Source organism: Narcine bancroftii, chromosome 3, assembly GCF_036971445.1.
Source record: "Narcine bancroftii isolate sNarBan1 chromosome 3, sNarBan1.hap1, whole genome shotgun sequence".
NCBI lineage: Eukaryota > Metazoa > Chordata > Chondrichthyes > Torpediniformes > Narcinidae > Narcine > Narcine bancroftii.
Window position 1 is genome coordinate 225,641,104 of NC_091471.1, and position 18,310 is coordinate 225,659,413.

The 18,310-nt window shown below is 41.6% G+C and overlaps 1 protein-coding gene across 4 annotated transcripts in view; it reads right to left on the reverse strand.

The window, feature by feature from the left end:
* bmp2k (BMP2 inducible kinase) overlaps positions 1–18,310 on the reverse strand; it is a 100,758-nt gene that overhangs the window by 18,410 nt on the left and 64,038 nt on the right. For 3 of the 4 annotated variants that reach the window (XM_069926747.1, XM_069926746.1, XM_069926749.1), the window contains 4 exons: positions 12,580–12,659; positions 11,881–12,041; positions 3,978–4,129; positions 2,091–2,198 (listed from right to left, as the gene is read on the reverse strand). In XM_069926747.1, the coding sequence (XP_069782848.1) occupies positions 2,091–2,198; positions 3,978–4,129; positions 11,881–12,041; positions 12,580–12,659 (501 nt within the window). The remainder of the gene's footprint in view (positions 1–2,090; positions 2,199–3,977; positions 4,130–11,880; positions 12,042–12,579; positions 12,660–18,310) is intronic. The other variant, XM_069926748.1, reaches the window with a different exon arrangement.

The window sequence follows — 18,310 nt, forward strand, 5'->3', positions numbered from 1 at the left end:
GGAGAGGAATAAACGTTTCAATGCAGATATCAAACCAGCAGAAAAGAAAGGGCAAAAGGGCAAAGGACTGTAATACTATGTAGGAGAGGTTGAATGGCAACTGGTTTGCTGTTGCAAGGCAAAAATAGTAACAGAAATGAAGAAACAAAGACTGACCTCGAGTAGCAATTCTCAAATTCTGATTTACAAACCACAGCAATGACAAATATTGAAATAATAAGTAATAAGTAAAAGAAAGTTTTAAATTCGAGTTATACCTTGAACTGGAACAATATCTTGGCAGAGGTTTTCTAGAGCTGTAGGGGAGGGTTTAAACAAGTTCGACAGGGAGATGGTAAACAGAATGACAAGGCAAAGAATGGAGCAGACGGTGGAAATGTTGATGCAATGTGCAGTGAGATTGTGGGGAAGGATAGGCAGTGGAGGAATTGTAATGTATTTCAATGCAAGATTTAGGAATAAGTGAGATGAACTTGGAGCATGGATCAGTACATGGAATTACAATGTGGTGGCTGGTTACAGAGATTTGCGTGATGCAGTGTGGAAGGGAAGGACCTTAACATCAAAATCCATAGATCTCTCAAGGTTGCAGCACAGACTGATAGGATAGTTAAGAAGTCTTATGGTATGCTGGTCTTGATTAATTCGGGGACCGAGTTCAAGAGCTGTAGAGCTGCAATGTTAGACCACATTTGGAACATTGTGTGTAGCTCTGGTTGCCTTCTTAGAGGGGTGAAATAAAATAGCAGAATTACCAACTGAAAAGGTTGAGGATATTCAATGAATCGAGAGCAGCCATTCTCTACTTTTTTTTGTGTTTTTGCTTAAAGTTATGGGCCCTCTTCCCAGTGAAGTCAAGTTTAGTTTGCTTTTTTTCTGTAATTCTCTCTTACCAACTACATAAAATATGGTAGAATCCCCATTATCCGGCACCTAGAGGGATCGTGGATGTCAGATATGTCAATTTCAGTTGACCGAGACTCACTCTTCCGGTGCTTAACTAATACACTGCAAAGTTAAAAAGGCAGTGCAAAATGTGAAGTAATTTGGGGAAAAACAAAATCACTATATGCAAAGTTCACTTTATTCCAGGCAATTCCCATAACTTACAAAATTTTAAACTGGAATCCCAGTTGCTGGCGCTACAAGTGCTGAGCTAAGCAGCTGTTAACGTGCCAGCATCGTAATTAACCCCCTCCCCCAAGTTTACTGATATACGAGCACCTTCCTCACGCTCACAACCCGACTCACCTTCACACAAGTAGTGACAGTGAAAAGAATGCACGCACATTGACTAGTTGCATGTATGGCTAGTTCAGTCGGTGAACCTGCATGTGTCTAACAAAGTCTCAGCACTCTCCCGTGGGATCCATCCGTCCAGTCTTATTTACCTTAAATTAATTTATTTGTGGTTTTTTTTTTACATTTTGCCAGTTGTTCAAATTTCCAGTTATAGGGTTATTAAATTCCGGATCATGGGAATTCTACTGTATTTAAATACTTCAGTCCGTGGTTCCCCTTCAATGTGCTGTGGCTCCCAGGTTTTTTTTTGGGGGGGGGGGGGGTGGGCCTACAGCCCCCACTGAGAATGGCTGATCGAGAGCAAGCAACAAAGCCAATAGGATTGTACAACCAAAACAAAATCAATGATCAATAGTCTGTTCAGACTATATAGAGTACTGCATCACTTCAGTTTTGGTCTGAGATTTAAAAAAGGAGATTAATCTTCCAAGGTACTGCAAAATAAAAAAGGCCCAGAAGACTCATTCCTGCTTAAACTGTCTGAATTATTTGAACAATGGTGGCAGGAGCAAAAAAAATTGCAAATCTCAATTAAGCAACAAGAGAACAACGAGAGATTATAAAAATAAACAGATTAAAAAGGGAATTTGGGGTAGAAATCATGTTATCCTTAAAGTGCTCAACACAAAAAGGGAAAATGTTCATAGGTCATGGAAGCTAAATTTTTAGAGGGATTTGTAATACTTCCAAACCATGCTTTGCTATCCATTCATCCACAAAATTAGGAGTAATTTAAGATAACCAGTTGATAGCATCAATTCTTTCTTCACTCAAAGTGCTCCACTTACCATCGAATACGGAGGTGATTGGTGTTGTTGATAATACATTGTCTGCATCATTAATTGGTGCTGTTGGAACTGCTGGTGATGTATTGATGACTGTAAAGCCTGTTGATACTGTGAAAATTAGAGCAACACGTACATATACATTTGAGTCCCCACACTTGCATTACCAAACGCAATTATAGCTCTATTAAAAAAAAAACAGAAAATGTTGTAACATTGCAAACCAAAAGGAGACCCATATTCATGTTGTGTTCAAAACCAAATAATGTGATCACAATATATCTCACAACTGAGGAAAGATCGAAAAATATAATGCACAAGAACATTTTACAAGGTATTCTTGTACCAGCAGAGAAAATAAGCAGGCCAGTTGAGATCAGAAAACGTTGGCATTATTCACAACTGCAGCAAAAGAAACTCATCGTTTCAGATTGAAGATCATTCATCAGAACTGGGATGAAGATTGAAAAAAGATTTAAATCATCAGAAAGCATTTGGGAATGGAAGGTTGGAACGCCTTTGTTAATGGTTAAACTAGGAATGGAAGTAGTTTGAGAGTGAAAACGTAGCTGAAAACAAAACAAAACCTAGCTGAAAACAAGACAAAATACAGAGCAGGAAAACATGCCCAGCATGTCAGGATGGGCATGTCTTCCAATTCCAAATAGACAACTGATTCAGAAAAATGAAGTTACTTGAAGCTACAGAGCACAAGCAATTCTAAAAGGCTTCAACATCCCCAGAGGAAGATGAAGTGCTGTTCCTCAAGATTATATTGAATTGTGCAGAGTGGGATGGAAAATTAAAGTGGCAGGCAATAAAAAGCTCAGGGACATCCCCCCAGACCGAACATTGCTCCACATAGCCCCATAGTTATCCCAATGGTCATCCCAGTTTTACCCAATCAGAAATATCCCTGCCTCCTACCACAAACCCCTCCCCCCAACCCACCCTCAGCTTAATGAGCACTTCAATCCTTCCCAGTTCTGATGAAAGGTCTGAGCTGAAACATTAACTTGTTGTTCCCCCCCACCCCCCGCCCAACCCAATGGCACAACTTGCTGAATGTTTCTAGCATGTGCGTTTTTTTTAAATTTTGTGTCCTGGTACATAAATAGCCTGGTGTGAAAAGCCAAACACTCTTGCCTGGACCATATGAATACCCAATAATGAACTGAATCAACCTTGGACAGTGAACATTAATACAGCTATCACACCATTAGAAATGAATCGATCTCATGACGTTATGATCAAAAACATTTCGAATGATTAATCACAAACTGAAAATTAGAAATGATGCAATGTCAATAAAGATAATTACCACAAAATTACAATTTAAGGCTGCAGTACTCATGCACATTAATTGAATAAATGTGAAACACCATGGAACAGCAGGACACAGGTTCAGTTTCCATCATCAGTAACTTGCAAACAAGATTTGTTCTGGTGTCCTTGATTTGTTCATTCTCCAAAAGGTAGCTGATTAAAAAGTAAACATTCAATAAAAAGTAAAACACTGGCAATCCACTATCTGACTATCAGGTAATCATGATGGTGTGGCTTCTACGATTTCAGGACTAGTTGACCAAATCCCACTTCACTAATGCCACATTTCCTGCCCCATTTTTAAACTTTGCTAGGTCACTGAAAATTTTACTGTGTAACATCTACAGAGAATGAATGTTGCAAATATACCCAATAATCCAGAATATCTACCAATCCAGCACCAAAATCCTCAGGGTGCCAGATTATCTGGGTTTTACTCTTCAAAGCTATAATCCCCACTGCCACTTCAAGACTGATAATTTCCTGAACCTGTATCCTGGTGCTCTGCAATACAAATGACATGGGAATATTAGGAAATTATAGTTTTATACCCATGACTGATACCTTTTGGGCCTCACTAAGTATCTGTTGCTGCAACTGTTCAAGATGATGTTGCTTCACGTCTCCCTGCTGTATCTGCTGCAAGACTCTATGCTGTTGTTGACTGGTCCCCTGAGCCACATGAATTAAATGTCCATTTCCATCTAGAGTAACAGCTGTGAAGACATTTATAGAAATGAATAGAAGGCTACCAATAAAAACGGAGGCTGCTAAATTTAAGACGTATCCAAAATTGATAGATTAAAGGGTATTGTAATCTGCTCCCACAAGAATTAAAATTACAGATCTGCAACATAATGGACTCTTTTCACCAAACTGCCCAGAAAGCATCACCATTTTGTGCAACTTTGCATTGATCATGACTAGACAGGTTAATCCCACAAAAAAAAACACTTTAAAATGAAAGGCAAATCCTTTTGTGAATATTTCAATGCTATCAGCCATGTTGCATTTAAAAAGCAAATCATCCTTTCCATGTGTTCAATTTTACTTTTGATAGCTGACATGTGGTCACTAATGGTTTGGATATGAATTTGTAATATAACTCAAAAGGTGAATTTATAAATCAGATCATCCAGTACAAAATACAATATGATGATACGCTCTCCAAAGAGATTTTGGCATAATAATTAAAAAAAACAAGTATACAATCAAAAAATAAACAATTCTCCTTTGTATTCAAGCATCCTGTTTGATTAGCCTCAAGTCAAAAACTAACATTTAGACTGGTACATGGATAAAAAAAAGTTTAGAGGGTTAGGAGCCAAATGCAGGCAAATGGGACTACCTCTGTTGGCATGGGCACGTTGGGCTAAATGGCCTATTTCCATGCTATAAACCTACTTGACCAACTATACAGAATAGGATATTCTGCTCTTTAAAGATGAAAATAATGGGAGAAATTGCCACAGAATGCACTTCCATAAGTAAATAGTTGCCAAAATTCAGTGCCTTTTCTTACTGGGATTAATTTAACTTTTGCTCCAGAACATGGAACATTACAGATACTTTAGTCCACAATGTTGAGCTGACCTATCCAAATCCACTCCACAACAATATCGTTTTTCCATCACAGGAAACATCCTGGTAAATCTTCTCTGCACCTGCATTCTTCTTAGAATGAGGAAACCAGAACAGAACGCAATACTAAAGGTGTGATCGAACTTTTATTGAACTTTTATTTTAAGTTTTATTGAGCTGCAACATTACTTCACATCCCCCGACTCATGAAGGCCAATTCACCACACACCTTCTTAATCACCCTATCAAATTGCATTGCAATCTTGAGTGATCTATGGACCTGGAACCCAAGATCTTTGTTCCTCCACACTGCTAAGAATCCTGCCTTCAGGTTCGACCCAAGTGCATCACTTTATACATCCCGAATGAACTCCATCTGCCTCTTCTCTCCATTCTGTCATAACCTACAATAACTTTCGATACCATCCACATCACATCCAACTTTGTATCATGTGCAAACATACTAATCCACACCTCAACATCTTCATCCAAATAATTTACATTAAAAAAAAATCACAAAGAGCAGAGGTCCCAGAACACATCCCTGCAAGGATGCAACTCGATACACAGGTAGAATACAATCCATCTACTACTATTCTCTATAGGTAAGCCAATTGTGAATCCAAGCAACCATGCCTCATGGCTTTCTGAATGTGCCTACCTGTAAATTCTGTTCCTAAGAATCCTCTCCAATAGCTTACCCACTATTGATGCAAGATTCACTATTCTACTATTCCCAGGATTATCCCTCAAACCTTTCTTAAACAAAGAGACAAAATTTGCAATTTTCCCATCTTTTTGTACCTCTGCTGTGGCCAGAGAGGACACAGATTATCATAAATGCCCCAGCAATCTCTTCCCTCACTTCCTGCAATAACCCAGCAATTACTTTTTCTTAACCTCAACATGTTTCAGCATATTAGCCTGTTCTACACTGACCTCACATTCACCAAGATCCCTTTCCCTTGTAAACACTGATGCAAAATATTTATTCAGGATTCCACTGCTTCTAGGCATATGTTCTTCCTTTTATCCTGAATCAAACCGACCCTCACTGGTAATTCTTCTATTCTTCACATACAAGTGGTATGCAAAGGTTTGGGCACCCCGGTCAACATTTCTGTAACTGAATAGTTAAGTGAGTAGAAGATGAACTAATCTCCAAAAGTCAAAGTTAAAGATGACACATTCTTTTCAACATTTTAAGTAAGATTCGTGTATTATTTTTGTTTTGTACAATTTTGAGTGGGGATCAAAAAAAGAAGCACCATGCAAAAGTTTGTGTACCCCAAGAGATTTGAGCTCTCAGATCATTTTTACCATGGTCTCAGACCTTAAATGGCTTGTTAGTGTGAGAAATTGCTATTATTAATCTTTAGTTAAAAATGATATATATATTTTTAGTAAAGGGATTTTGTGGGCTGGGCAGTTCTCACAATTTTTTGAGATGGCAGGTCTTTTGGAGTTGAACTGTCTGGAAAACAGAGCAATAAAAATTAGAATAGTTCATTCAATTGCTGGAACAATAGTGTTTGCTAAGGGGAAGTACCTGTGTACACAAAGAAGACTTTTGATTCAACGGCCAGTAGACAGAGGAGTTATACTTCTGAAATGGTTTGAAGAAACTGAAAAGACAGCACTGATGTCATGTGATAAAGACATTTCAGACAGACATCTTAAATATTGCCCCAAGAAACATCTAAGGTCAGAAATTCAGTAGCCTCTAGTGAGTGAGGTATTGTTTTTATTGTATTCTCTTTACCATGGGAGATACACAGATCAGTGTCAAGGAAGAGCGACTTCAGCTGTCTCTTTGTAAAAGGGGATAGTTTCACCGAGTCCATTTTTACATGGTCACTTCAGGTAACCCATGCCAGGGTTTGTGAAATCATCGTGGTAGAAAAAAACACAAGCACTGAAACCTACATGTAAGACAGGGAAAAAATTTGTATGAAGAAACAATTCCCTGAAAACAAATCTACAAGAATCTGTAAGTTTGAGAACTTTTGAACAGCAGTGAAGACAGTTTCAACACAAAATTCTTCTGAGACTGAACATCATAATCATCTCCACACACACACACACACTAACCCCATTATGCGCGCGCGCGTGTGTGTGAGTATAGCGTGAAGTAGGAAATGTAATGTTATTAATAGTTAATAATAAAAATTATCGTTTTGAAGATCCCATTGTCTTGGTAAAGTTCTATTGCTGCTGGTCTAGGTCGTTAACAGTAGCTTATTCACAGTCATTGTAATGAAAGGCCAGTTGATGAAAATTTCAAAGCTTTTTAAATACCCTGACTCCTCACACCTTGTCCCAACAATCACTGTCATGGGCTCCTCCAAACAGCCTCTTAGTGCTCTGAAAATTAAAATAAATAATGCCCACAAGGCAGGAGAAGATACCAAAGCATTTCCAGATGGACATGGCCTCAGTTTGTAATGTAATTAAGAAATCCAGTGTACAGGAAGACCAAGTTGAGGCCTGGAAGACCAAGAAAACTCACCGAGAGAACTGCTCGGAGGATTGCTAGAAAGGCGAATCAGATGCCCGTTTGACAGAAAAAGACATTCAGGAAGATTCAGCAGACTCGAGAGTGGTGGTGCACTGTTCTTTCTACTGTGCAGCGACACCTGTGTCCTCACCACAAAATTCAGCATCAGAATTATGCAAAGGAACATCTGAAACAAACCTGTCGCAGTTTGGAAACAAGTCCTGTGGACTGATGAAGTAGAACTTTTTGGCCGCAATAAGCAATGTTTGGAGGTAAAAAAGGTTCAAAATTTCACAAAAAGAACACATCTCCAACTGTTAATCAATCGATCATGCTTTGGGCTTGTGCTGCAACCAGTGGCACAGGGAACATTTCACTGGCGCAGGGAAGAATGAAGTCAATTAAATATCGGAAAAATTCTGAAAGCAAACATCACGCAGTCCGTTTAAAAAAAAAGCTGAAGAAAGTTGGTTCTACAACAGGATAATGATCCTGAGCACACCTCAAAATCTACAATGGACTTCCTCAAGAGGTGCAAGATGAAGGTTTTTGCCATGGCCCTCACTGTCCCCTGACCCAAGTATCCTCAAAAGAGCAGTGTGTGCAAGATGGCCCAAAAACCTCACAGAACTAGAAGCCTTTCGCAAGGAAGAATATGCAAAAATCCCCCAAAGAAGAATTAAAAGGCTCTTAGCTGGTTGCATAAAGCACTTACAAGCTGTGATACTTGCCAAAGGGGTGTTACTAAGTATTGACCATGCAGGGTGCCCAAACGTTTGACTTGGGCCCTTTTCCTTTTTTGTCATTTTGAAACTATAAAAGATTGAAATAAAAAATTACTTTTCTCAAAATACAGAAATGCATCATCTTTAACTTTGCCTTTTGGAAATCAAGTCATCTTTTACTCACTTAGTTATTCACAGTAACAGAAATTTTAACCAGGGGTTGCCTGAAATTTTGCATACCACTGTACATATAGAGCATCTTGAGATTTTCCTTATTCCTGGTCCTACATGACAAGACTATAAGTTTTTCCCATTCCCCATTTTTAGCTATCCTAAGACCATTTTGTAAGCTTCTTCTTGGCTACCATACAATTCTCACGAGTCCTATCTGACTTTTGTTTCATAAGCCTCGTATATGCTTCCTTCTTTCTCCAGACTAGCTGTCCCCTCTCTCATCAACCATGGCTCCTTTGCCCAGCCATCTTTTCCTTGTCTTTTAGTTAGGGTTCCAGGGCCCCACTGTTGCGGTCCCTAAATATCCTCCACAATTCTACTGGGCATTTTCCCGCGGACACCTGTTCCCAATGTATTCTCCCAAATTCCTTTCTTATCCTATAGTAATTAGCTGATACCCAACTAAACACTTCCCAACTCCTATCCTTGTCTATAATTATAACGGTTAAAGAGTTGTGGTCAGTCTCTAAAATGCTCACTCATCATTACCTGGTACTAAATCCAGAGAGACTGCTCCTTTGGTTAGTTTGTCCACAAACTGTCAGGAATCCTTCTCAGACACCCTTGACAAATTCTGTTCCAGCTGAACCTTTTGCACTAAGGAGGTTCCGGTCAATATTCGGGAAGAATGAAGCCTCCTGTAACAACCCAATTATTTTTGCACCTTTCCATAGTCTGTCTCTGTATTTGCTCAAGTGCCCTGGTGCTATTTGGGGGCCTAAAGAATACTCGCAATGGAGTGATTGCTCCCTTCCGGTTTTCATGCACATCCAGCAAACCATCCCTCCACAACATCGTCTCTTTCGGCAGATGTTACGCTATCCCTGTTTCACAGCGCCACTCCCCCTCCTCAGGTTCCTCCCATCCTATCCCTTTTGCAGCATCAAAATGCCAGAATTTGCATTAGCTAATCAAGTCTTTGTGGTATTCAAGTCTCTAATGGCCACATCAAAACTCCATGCTCTTGCATTAAAGTGCACACATTTCAACTCATCCAACTTGCTTTGTTTCTGCTCCATTCATTGCCTGTCCTTCCTCACAGTCTCATTGCACACAGAATCTACCTTTTCACCAACTGCTCCATCATTCGATCCAACACTCTGATTCCCACCACCCTGCCTAGTTTAAACCTTCCCCCAACATCTTAAGCAAACCTGCCCTCAAGGACATTGATCTCTCTCCAGTTCAGGTGCAACCAGTCCCTTTTATACAGTTATACACTGCACAGGAAAGACCCCATTGATTCATGATCCTTAACCCTTACATCAATCTTTCAGTCACTTATTCATTTGCCAGAACTTCCTTATCTTGCCATCACTGGCAGCAATACAGAGATTATCACCATGAGGACCTGCTCTTCAGCTCTCTTCCTAACTCTCTATATTCACTCTTCAGGACCTCATTGCTTTCCCTATCCATGTCATTGGAGTTTACCACAACATCATGCTGCTCATTCTCCCCCGCAATAATTCTGTGGGCTGGATTGGACGGCTCTGTCCCTGGCACCTGGGAGGCAAGATATCCTCCGAGAGTCTCAATCCTTTCTACAGAATTGCCTGTCTATTCCCTTAATCAATTAGTTCAATAACACAACTGTTCTCCTCTCTATCCTTCCCTTCTGAACCGTATAGCCAGACGAAACAGCTCTGGCTTTTCTACGTTGGTCATTCCCTTCCGCATCCCCTCCAACGCCACCCACCTCCCAAACATTGAGGTGAATGGCCACAGGAATACCCTGGAATGATTGTCTCTTCCTTTTCCCTCTCGCAACAGCCACCTGCATCCCTCTAACTCATGTCCAATAATGCAAAATCCAAAATGGCCAAATGTGCAAAGACAGAGAAACAAAAGACTTAAGGAAATAATAGTTATGAGGCAAAGTGATAAACAAGTTAATCTCTCTGGTAAATATTTCTTGGCAAGAACGAATGAAAGTGAGACAAAGAAACATGGATCTGGCTGAAAATTTAGTCATTTTTTAATGAACTTTGTGCCAAGGGAAACCAGGACAGTGAAATCCCGACTTTATGTGCCCTGATTTAACACAAATTCTGATATAACGTGATGAGTCAACAGACTCATTGCATTATATCCGTAGGTGGAGGGCCTGTTGCATGCTGATTACGCTCCAATACTTCAAACACAAGTACTTGATCATTGGGTCAGCTAAGTGTGTCCTCACATTGCAGAGAGATTCGAAACACTATGACACAGAAGTGTCAACCCGGTGAGGGTCGAGTTCACCTATCTGCCACTTGTTACTCTGACCGACTATGGAGCAGAGTTGCAAGTTCTCTCTCCATGAATGTAGATCTTGCTACTTTAAAACGCATTTAAACATTCTGCTAAGCAGCGTTAAGCTGTGAGCATTTAGTGCCACATACTATTAGTTTTCTGCCATTTTTGGTTTACTAAAAATTAATTTGTGTTTTAATTTCAACTGTAACAACGATTTATTGAAATCCCAATTCAGCGCGACCCCGCATTTTTCGCAATGAGATTTTATGGACCAAAATGTTATAATGGAGCCACACTGTAGTTTAATCAGCATCTTGTATCATAGATTCATTTGTGCCTATTAATACTCCACCTTCATTTCTCACACTTTCCCAAAATCAATGCTTTGAAGGGAAAATAAACCTCAGTAACTTAAAAATATCCCCAAAAAACACTTGCAATCTCATGAGCTCTCACTAATTTTGCCAAACGTCTTCTACAGTACTACACATTAGGGTGAGTGCCACCTCAACCACGACCACTTTCTTGCAAAATATGATTACGTCACATTGGTATTTCTTGTATTGCAGCCCAAAAAATGTCTCAATATAAATGTTTCTCACAAGACCAGAATCTGCTTGTGCAATGATAAGTTTCCACAAAAATAAGTTTTAATGCTCTTCAGGCTGTCTTCCCACAAAGATTATAGTTATCTTTCTCACCTCTGCAGATATATATTCCAGCAACTTCAGAGGTCAGGGATCCTCAATGGACAAGTAACATGGGTCGTCATCCCTTCAAATCAAATTGGCCAGGGTCCCTTTCTCCCAGGAACTGCAATGATTCCCAGCAGGATTATTTTGATATGCATGCTGGGAACCTTTGCTGTGAGATGTACACAGCCCTTAGTTTTAAATCCCCATGTTTAAATGAGATTTTCTTAGCCTTCATTTTTACGGACTAATTCATAAATATGCCATAAAGATTTCATAAAAAAATGTTTCCTCAAATATCACACAATTTAAATTGCCAGATAAAATTTCCCCAAAAATTGCTAGGAGACAGTCATCAAATCCAGAAGCATGATTAATTATGCAATAAGTGCAATTCACAAAATTCAAAAAAAGTTATTCTGCTCCATATCAAATACAATAATGACTCATTAGTATTAATTTACACATTTACTTTCTTCCCCCCCACATTGAAGAATTACCTTTTTGCTCTAAATTTCTCAAGTCACTTGGAATGGATCTTTTCAATGGAGTTACTGTCCTCTGAATTGGTAAAATGCTTGTATTTACTGCAGGGTTGTTGGCCTTTGGTCTTCGCCTTGGGGCTATCGACGTTTCTGTTGGTCCCACTGCTTCACTTAGTCTATGGAAGTAATTATACATTAGTATTCTTTGTCCTTAACAAATCTGAAAGTTGATCATAAAATAAATCACATCACCGGAATTGGCAAAAAAATCAATTACTCAGTAACAAATTCTGCATGCAACAAAATGTCTTGGAAATAAATTGCAACAGAATTGAAGTGCCAAAGAGCCCAAAATTCAAATTGATCCATTTCCATGAAAGGGAGTGGAAGTTTTCTCTTTTGCAGGTTCCATAACCAGAAGCAAGATTGATTAGTAACATCCTCTAAAAGGCAGGATGTACCCTAGAGAAGGCTGCCACAGCAGATAGAATTCAGGAACACAATGCTTGATGCGGGACTGCTAGGAAGTATGAAAATGAACGTTGGACTTTCCTCTTTCTCCCACTGATACTGCTCAACCTGGTGAGTTATTCCATCAGATTTTTTTTTTTTTTGCACCACATTCTAAATGTCACATTTAGATTTAATCAAATTAAAGGTATGTAATTTAATTAAAATAACTTTTGTTGGCAGATCTAACTTGGGCACAATTACCTAGCTTTCGTTTGACTCTTCTTGGCAGCTGCCTCACTTTCGGTCATGGGTTCAGGAAGTACAGTCGGGAGAAAAACATTCTGCCAAATAGAAGGATAAAGCATTTAGTAACTAGAATTCAAAGACAAACAATAAATAAAAACCAACTTGGGTTTTTACAGCTAATATTGCAAATTTTAAATGGTGCATCTGAAATTGGTAGTAATACACTAACATTTTGCGGAAAGTAAAGCATGCCAAACATCCAAGTTTGCTATGACTCCAATTTTCACAATGAATGAGAATAAAAATATGCAAAGATTGAATGGCGAAATTATGGTAAATGGAGTCAAGTACAAAGATGTTCATTTTGGATTCAAAAGATTGATCAGTGTCTTCCAGATAATGAGAAATTAGAAATTGTGGAGCCATGCAAATGAATCTCTCCCAACTGTTGGTCAAGTACAAGTCCCTTTGTCTCAATGGTACTGTACTTTTCCCCCCCCACCCCAAAAAATAAACTTGATTTGCAATAAATTATATACAACACAAAACACTATTCCAGACTAGTTTCATCCTATTGAATAAGGTATTTACAAAACATTTAGGTAGCATCAGCCATCTCATATTAAGTTATTTACAGTACGGGAGAAACTCTTTACATTGTGTCAGTCATTTCAGTCACCATCCCTGTGGCATCTTATTGTTATTCCCCCTCTCTGTTGGTTCAAGGAACTTCCCCTTGACAGAGCCTCAGAGCCCAGTATTGGAGGGACACTAAACCATACACCATCCCCACAGTCCCCTCATGTTGGCTTCAAGCCTCAGCGTGTCCCTCAGCACTTAGCCCTGCAAACTGGAATGGCCGAGGGCAGCATTCTCTGACCGACATCTCAGTGGGCTGAAAGACCAAAAGGTTTCAGGCCAACCAAAGGGCATCCTTTACCAAGTTGGTCTTCCAGCAGTTCTGGATGTTGGACTCAGAGTGGGACCCTGCAAACAGACCACAAATCAGGGAGTCCTCTGTCATGCTGTCACTGGGAATGAACTGTTACAGAGCACCCTGCATCCCTCTCCACACCCCCCTTGGAAATCTGGATTCAGCACAAGAAGGTGGGTGATGGTCTCCACTCCACGGCAGCCATCCTGAGGAGAGTGTGCATTGATGTTTGGGTCATACAGGAACCTCTGTCATGCTGTCACTGGGAATGAACTGTTACAGAGCACCCTGCATCCCTCTCCACACCCCCCTTGGAAATCTGGATTCAGCACAAGAAGGTGGGTGATGGTCTCCACTCCACGGCAGCCATCCTGAGGAGAGTGTGCATTGATGTTTGAGTCATACAGGAAGGATCTCACTGGGAGGGCTCCTCTCACCGCCAGCCAGGCCAAGTCCTGGTGCTTGTTAGCGACCCCTAGCGATGAGGCGTTCAACCAGATGACCTGGACAATCCACTCCAGGAACCATCCCACCAGATCCATCGAGTCCTCCTCTCAAGTTTCTGCAGGACATTCTGTGCTGACCTCTGCCTGACGGCCTTGTGGTCAAAGGTGTTGTCCTGGAAGGACTTTTCCATGAGGATAGGGAATGCAGCACCGTCCAGCTAGCTGGGATGTGGCACAGCAACAGGGCCAGGCCTATCCTTCATAATACCTCGGACAGGTAGAACCTCAACACAAAGCAGCACTATGCCCTCATAGCTTGGTTCCACACACAGCTTGATGCAGCCACACATGAAAATGGTCACCAGAATGAGTGCCACATTGGGTACACCCTTGCCCCCATTTTCTAGTTCCTTGCACATGGTGCACCTTCAGACCCTGTTCATTTTGTCAGAACACTGCTCTGGTGACTGCCAGAGAACACGTGCAGGGAATAAACCACACCTATACCACATACAGCAGCACCGAGAGCACCTCTCACCACTGTGACTGTGAAGGGGATGGTAGGCCAGTCAGACTAGTAACCAAAGAGCATTGACTCACTTCTTTTGGTCAACCCTGGCATCCGATGTGGACACAAAATGCCCACATATGCTGGACAGTCTCCAGACCAAATGCGTATCCAAAAAGAAGACCATGACTTCGTCCATGTACAGGGAGGACTTGACCTGGGCACCTCTGCTGCCTGGCAACATCACTCCTCTTATGCCCTCGTCCTTCCTGATGGCTTTAGCAAAGGCCTCTGGTCTAATGTAGCACACACAAATGCAACTGGAAACAGCGGGCAGCTTTCCATATCTCCAGACTTAATGATGAAGCTCTCTCCCACACATTGATTTGGAATGCACTACAAATGTCTGTGTAGAACAGTTTGTCTTAATGGTATGGGAAACAAAGGTAACTATTCCATGTCAGACTCCTACACAGCTCAACACTGTTACAGTGTCAGCAAATGGGATTCAAAATTTAAAGTTTGTAAATTATGGGAATTAACCGAGAAAAGCAAACTTTACATAATTAAAGACTACAATACTGATTATTTTTCAAATTACTTTACATTTTGCACTCTTAAATGGTGCATTCTTAATGCAGGTGTACAAGTTAGGCATTGGAAGAGCGAGTCTCAGTCAACTGGAAAATCTGCATATCCTACACCATGAGCATTGCCTGGTACTCCTAATAGGAGAAAAAAAGCAAAAGGTTGTCCTTTCGAGAATGTCCGTGGATTGGCCTCGAGCACTCCTGCAGCCTCAGACAATCCTTTTAATCCATTGGCAACCCGAGCTCCAGATCCAAATCTCCAATATGATCAAGGTTTCACCACTCGAGGCCTTTTGGAAGCTTTTCTTGCACTCAGCACCCTCTCGAATCATTGTTCCAATACCTGGTTCCAACAGCCTGTGCAAGTCCAGTGACCACAAGTCGCATGTGTTGGTCCATAAGCCGTGGGACCTTCGCTGGTCCACTACCGTGGTCATCTTCCCTGTAGGGTTGTCTCCCATGTTTGTCCGTCCCAACCAGGGTCTGTTTGGGGGAGGGGAAAGGTTGGGGAGGCGTTCTCTCATTTCTCATGCCGTGTTCCCCCGGAGTCTGCAAACCCCTCGTGGCACACCCACTTTGGGCATAGACCTCTATGTATGCGGGATGTTTAAAAAAAAAATCTGCTCCTCTGACAGGCTACTTAAAGGCTGTACAGTGCAGTTAGCATTGCAAATAGGCAGTAGGTCCCTGAGGAGCTGAGCCTCTGCTCCCCTAGAGGCAGCGCTGCCATTTTTTGACTGATGAAATAAAAAATGCAACATCATCCTGCCCTCGGGCTAACCGCAGGATTCCCAGGACATTCAACACCAAATATCACTGAAATTCGATTCACGAGCTTTTCAATTATTCTTCTCCATAGAACATTACAGCACAGAAACAGACCTTTTTTGTCTGTTGCAAACTATTCTTCTGTCTAGTCTAGGGGTCCTCAAACTCTTTAGACCATTGACCCCCTTCAGGGAATGCAGGGTTCCCTCATCACCCCCAGTCATGATGGAATTCCGACGCTGAACATGGGTTGGAGGGTGGTGCGCGGACATGGAGGGGATTGTCTGGGGGTGTGGGGTGTGGGGAGAGCGCATAGGGTTGGATAGGAGGGCACGAGGTATGGTGGCCAGACATCAAGTTTTAGGCCGGACAGTCTGGCTTTTGAGCCCACTATCCTCTGTCCCATCCCACCTCGAGCTTGACATTAAATTTGTCCTCCATTTGGGGGCGCAGACCCTACACCCACAAATGAAGGACAAATTAAGAGGCAGAAAGCACACTTACCTGTTAAATACAGCGTCCCGGGGTCTGCAGGCAGTGCGCTGTCAGCTGGCGCATGCATGATGAGGGGGAAGTGCTATGGCGGGGCACGGTGCATGACAGGCAAGCTTCCCCACCCCATGCTCAAGAGGGGGTGGCGGCTGTGCTGAAACTGACAAGGGAGGTGCTATTTTACGTCGACCCCCCCGCCCCCCGCATTATCGGCCCCTTATCTATCCCCGGCATTTATCGACCACTTTGGAGACCCCTAATCTAGTCCCTCAGGCCTACACCTGGACCATATCCCTCCATACCCCTCCCATCCACATACCTGTCCAATTTTTTATTATATGTCAAAGTTAAGCCTCAATTTACCAATTCAGTTAGCAGTTTGTTCAACAATTCTACCACTCTCTGCGAAAAGTTCCCCCTAATTTAAACATTTCCCCTTTCACCCTTAACCCATGTTGTCTAGTTTTTATTTCACCTAACCCTCGGTGGTAAAAGTCTGTTTGTATTTATCTATACCCATCATAATTTTGCATACCTCTATCAAATCTTCCCTCAATCTTCTACACACCAGGGAATAAAGGCCTATCCTGTTTCACCTTTCTCTTTAACTCAATTCCTCAAGTCCTGGAATATCTTTGTCAATCTGCACTCTTTCAGTCTTATTAGGCTCTTTCAAACGCACTGTTCTACAATTCCCAAGATTCTTCACATTTTCCATTCTCCAATCCTCCGGCGTCTCCCCTATGGCCAAAGAGGACTCAAAGATCATAGCCTCTACCCCAGCTATCACCACTCTCACTTCTCACAAAAACCTAGGTTATATCGCATCCAGCCCCATACACTTATCAATCTTAATGCTTTTAAGAAGATCCCACACTTTCTCTTAATCTCTGCATTGACCAGCACACAAGCCTGTTCTACTCAGACGATCACCCAGATCAAGGTCCTTTTCTCTGGTGAATGCTAAAGCAAAGTATTCATTGAGGACCACCCCAACCTTCTCTGATTTTAGTCACATAGGTACATGCTGTTTCCTTTAGCGATCCCACCTTCATTCTTGTCAACCTTCTGTTCTTCACATACTCAAAACACCTTGGGATTCTCCTTAATACTACATGCCAAGGCCTTCTTATACCAAGTCCTTCCTGACTACTATATACACTTTTCATAGCCCTTCCTGTTTCCTGCTTCCTAGATCTAGTGTCTGCTTCCTTCTTCCTCTTGACTAGCTGCCTCACCTGCTTCGTCAGCCACGGTTCCCTTTCCCTACCATCTTTTCCCTCTCCCAGTGGGAATCCAGAGTAAGTGGTCCCCGAACTTCCTCCATATTAGCTCTGTGCTTTCAACCTTAAGCATCTGTTTCCAATTTACTCTGGATAGTTCTTGCCTTATCCCATCATAATTATCCCTTCCCCAATTAAACACATCCCACGTTCCCCCGCCAAGAGGTCCACCACCGGACCAGGTTCATTATTCAAAATTAGATCCGGTATGGCCCCTTTTTAGATGGCAGATCCACATACCGTGTCAGGAATCCTTCTTGACCACACCTGACAAATTCATCCCCACCTATCCCTCTTGCATTCAGGAAATGCCAGTCAAATTAAGGAAACTGAAGTCTCCCAATAACAACCCTGTAATTCCTGCACCTTTCCAAAATCTGCTTGCTTATTTGCTCCTTGGTATCCCAAAGGTTCTTTGGGGGCCTATAGGCTACTCCCAGTACAGTAATAGCTCCCTTCCTATTTTTGACTTCCATCCACACCAACTCAGTGGACACTCCCTCTGCAGCCTCCTCCCTTTCTATAGCTGTGATATTATCCCTGACCAGTAAAGCTACTCCACCCCCATGATTCCCATTCTATTTTTTTTTAAACACCTAAACCCCAGTATCTGCATCAGCCAATCCTGCCCTTCCTCTTGCCCAGTCTGTGACAGCCACATCATAGTTCCATGTAATGATCAATTTTCAACTCCTTTGTTCCTAATATTCATAGTGTTGACTACA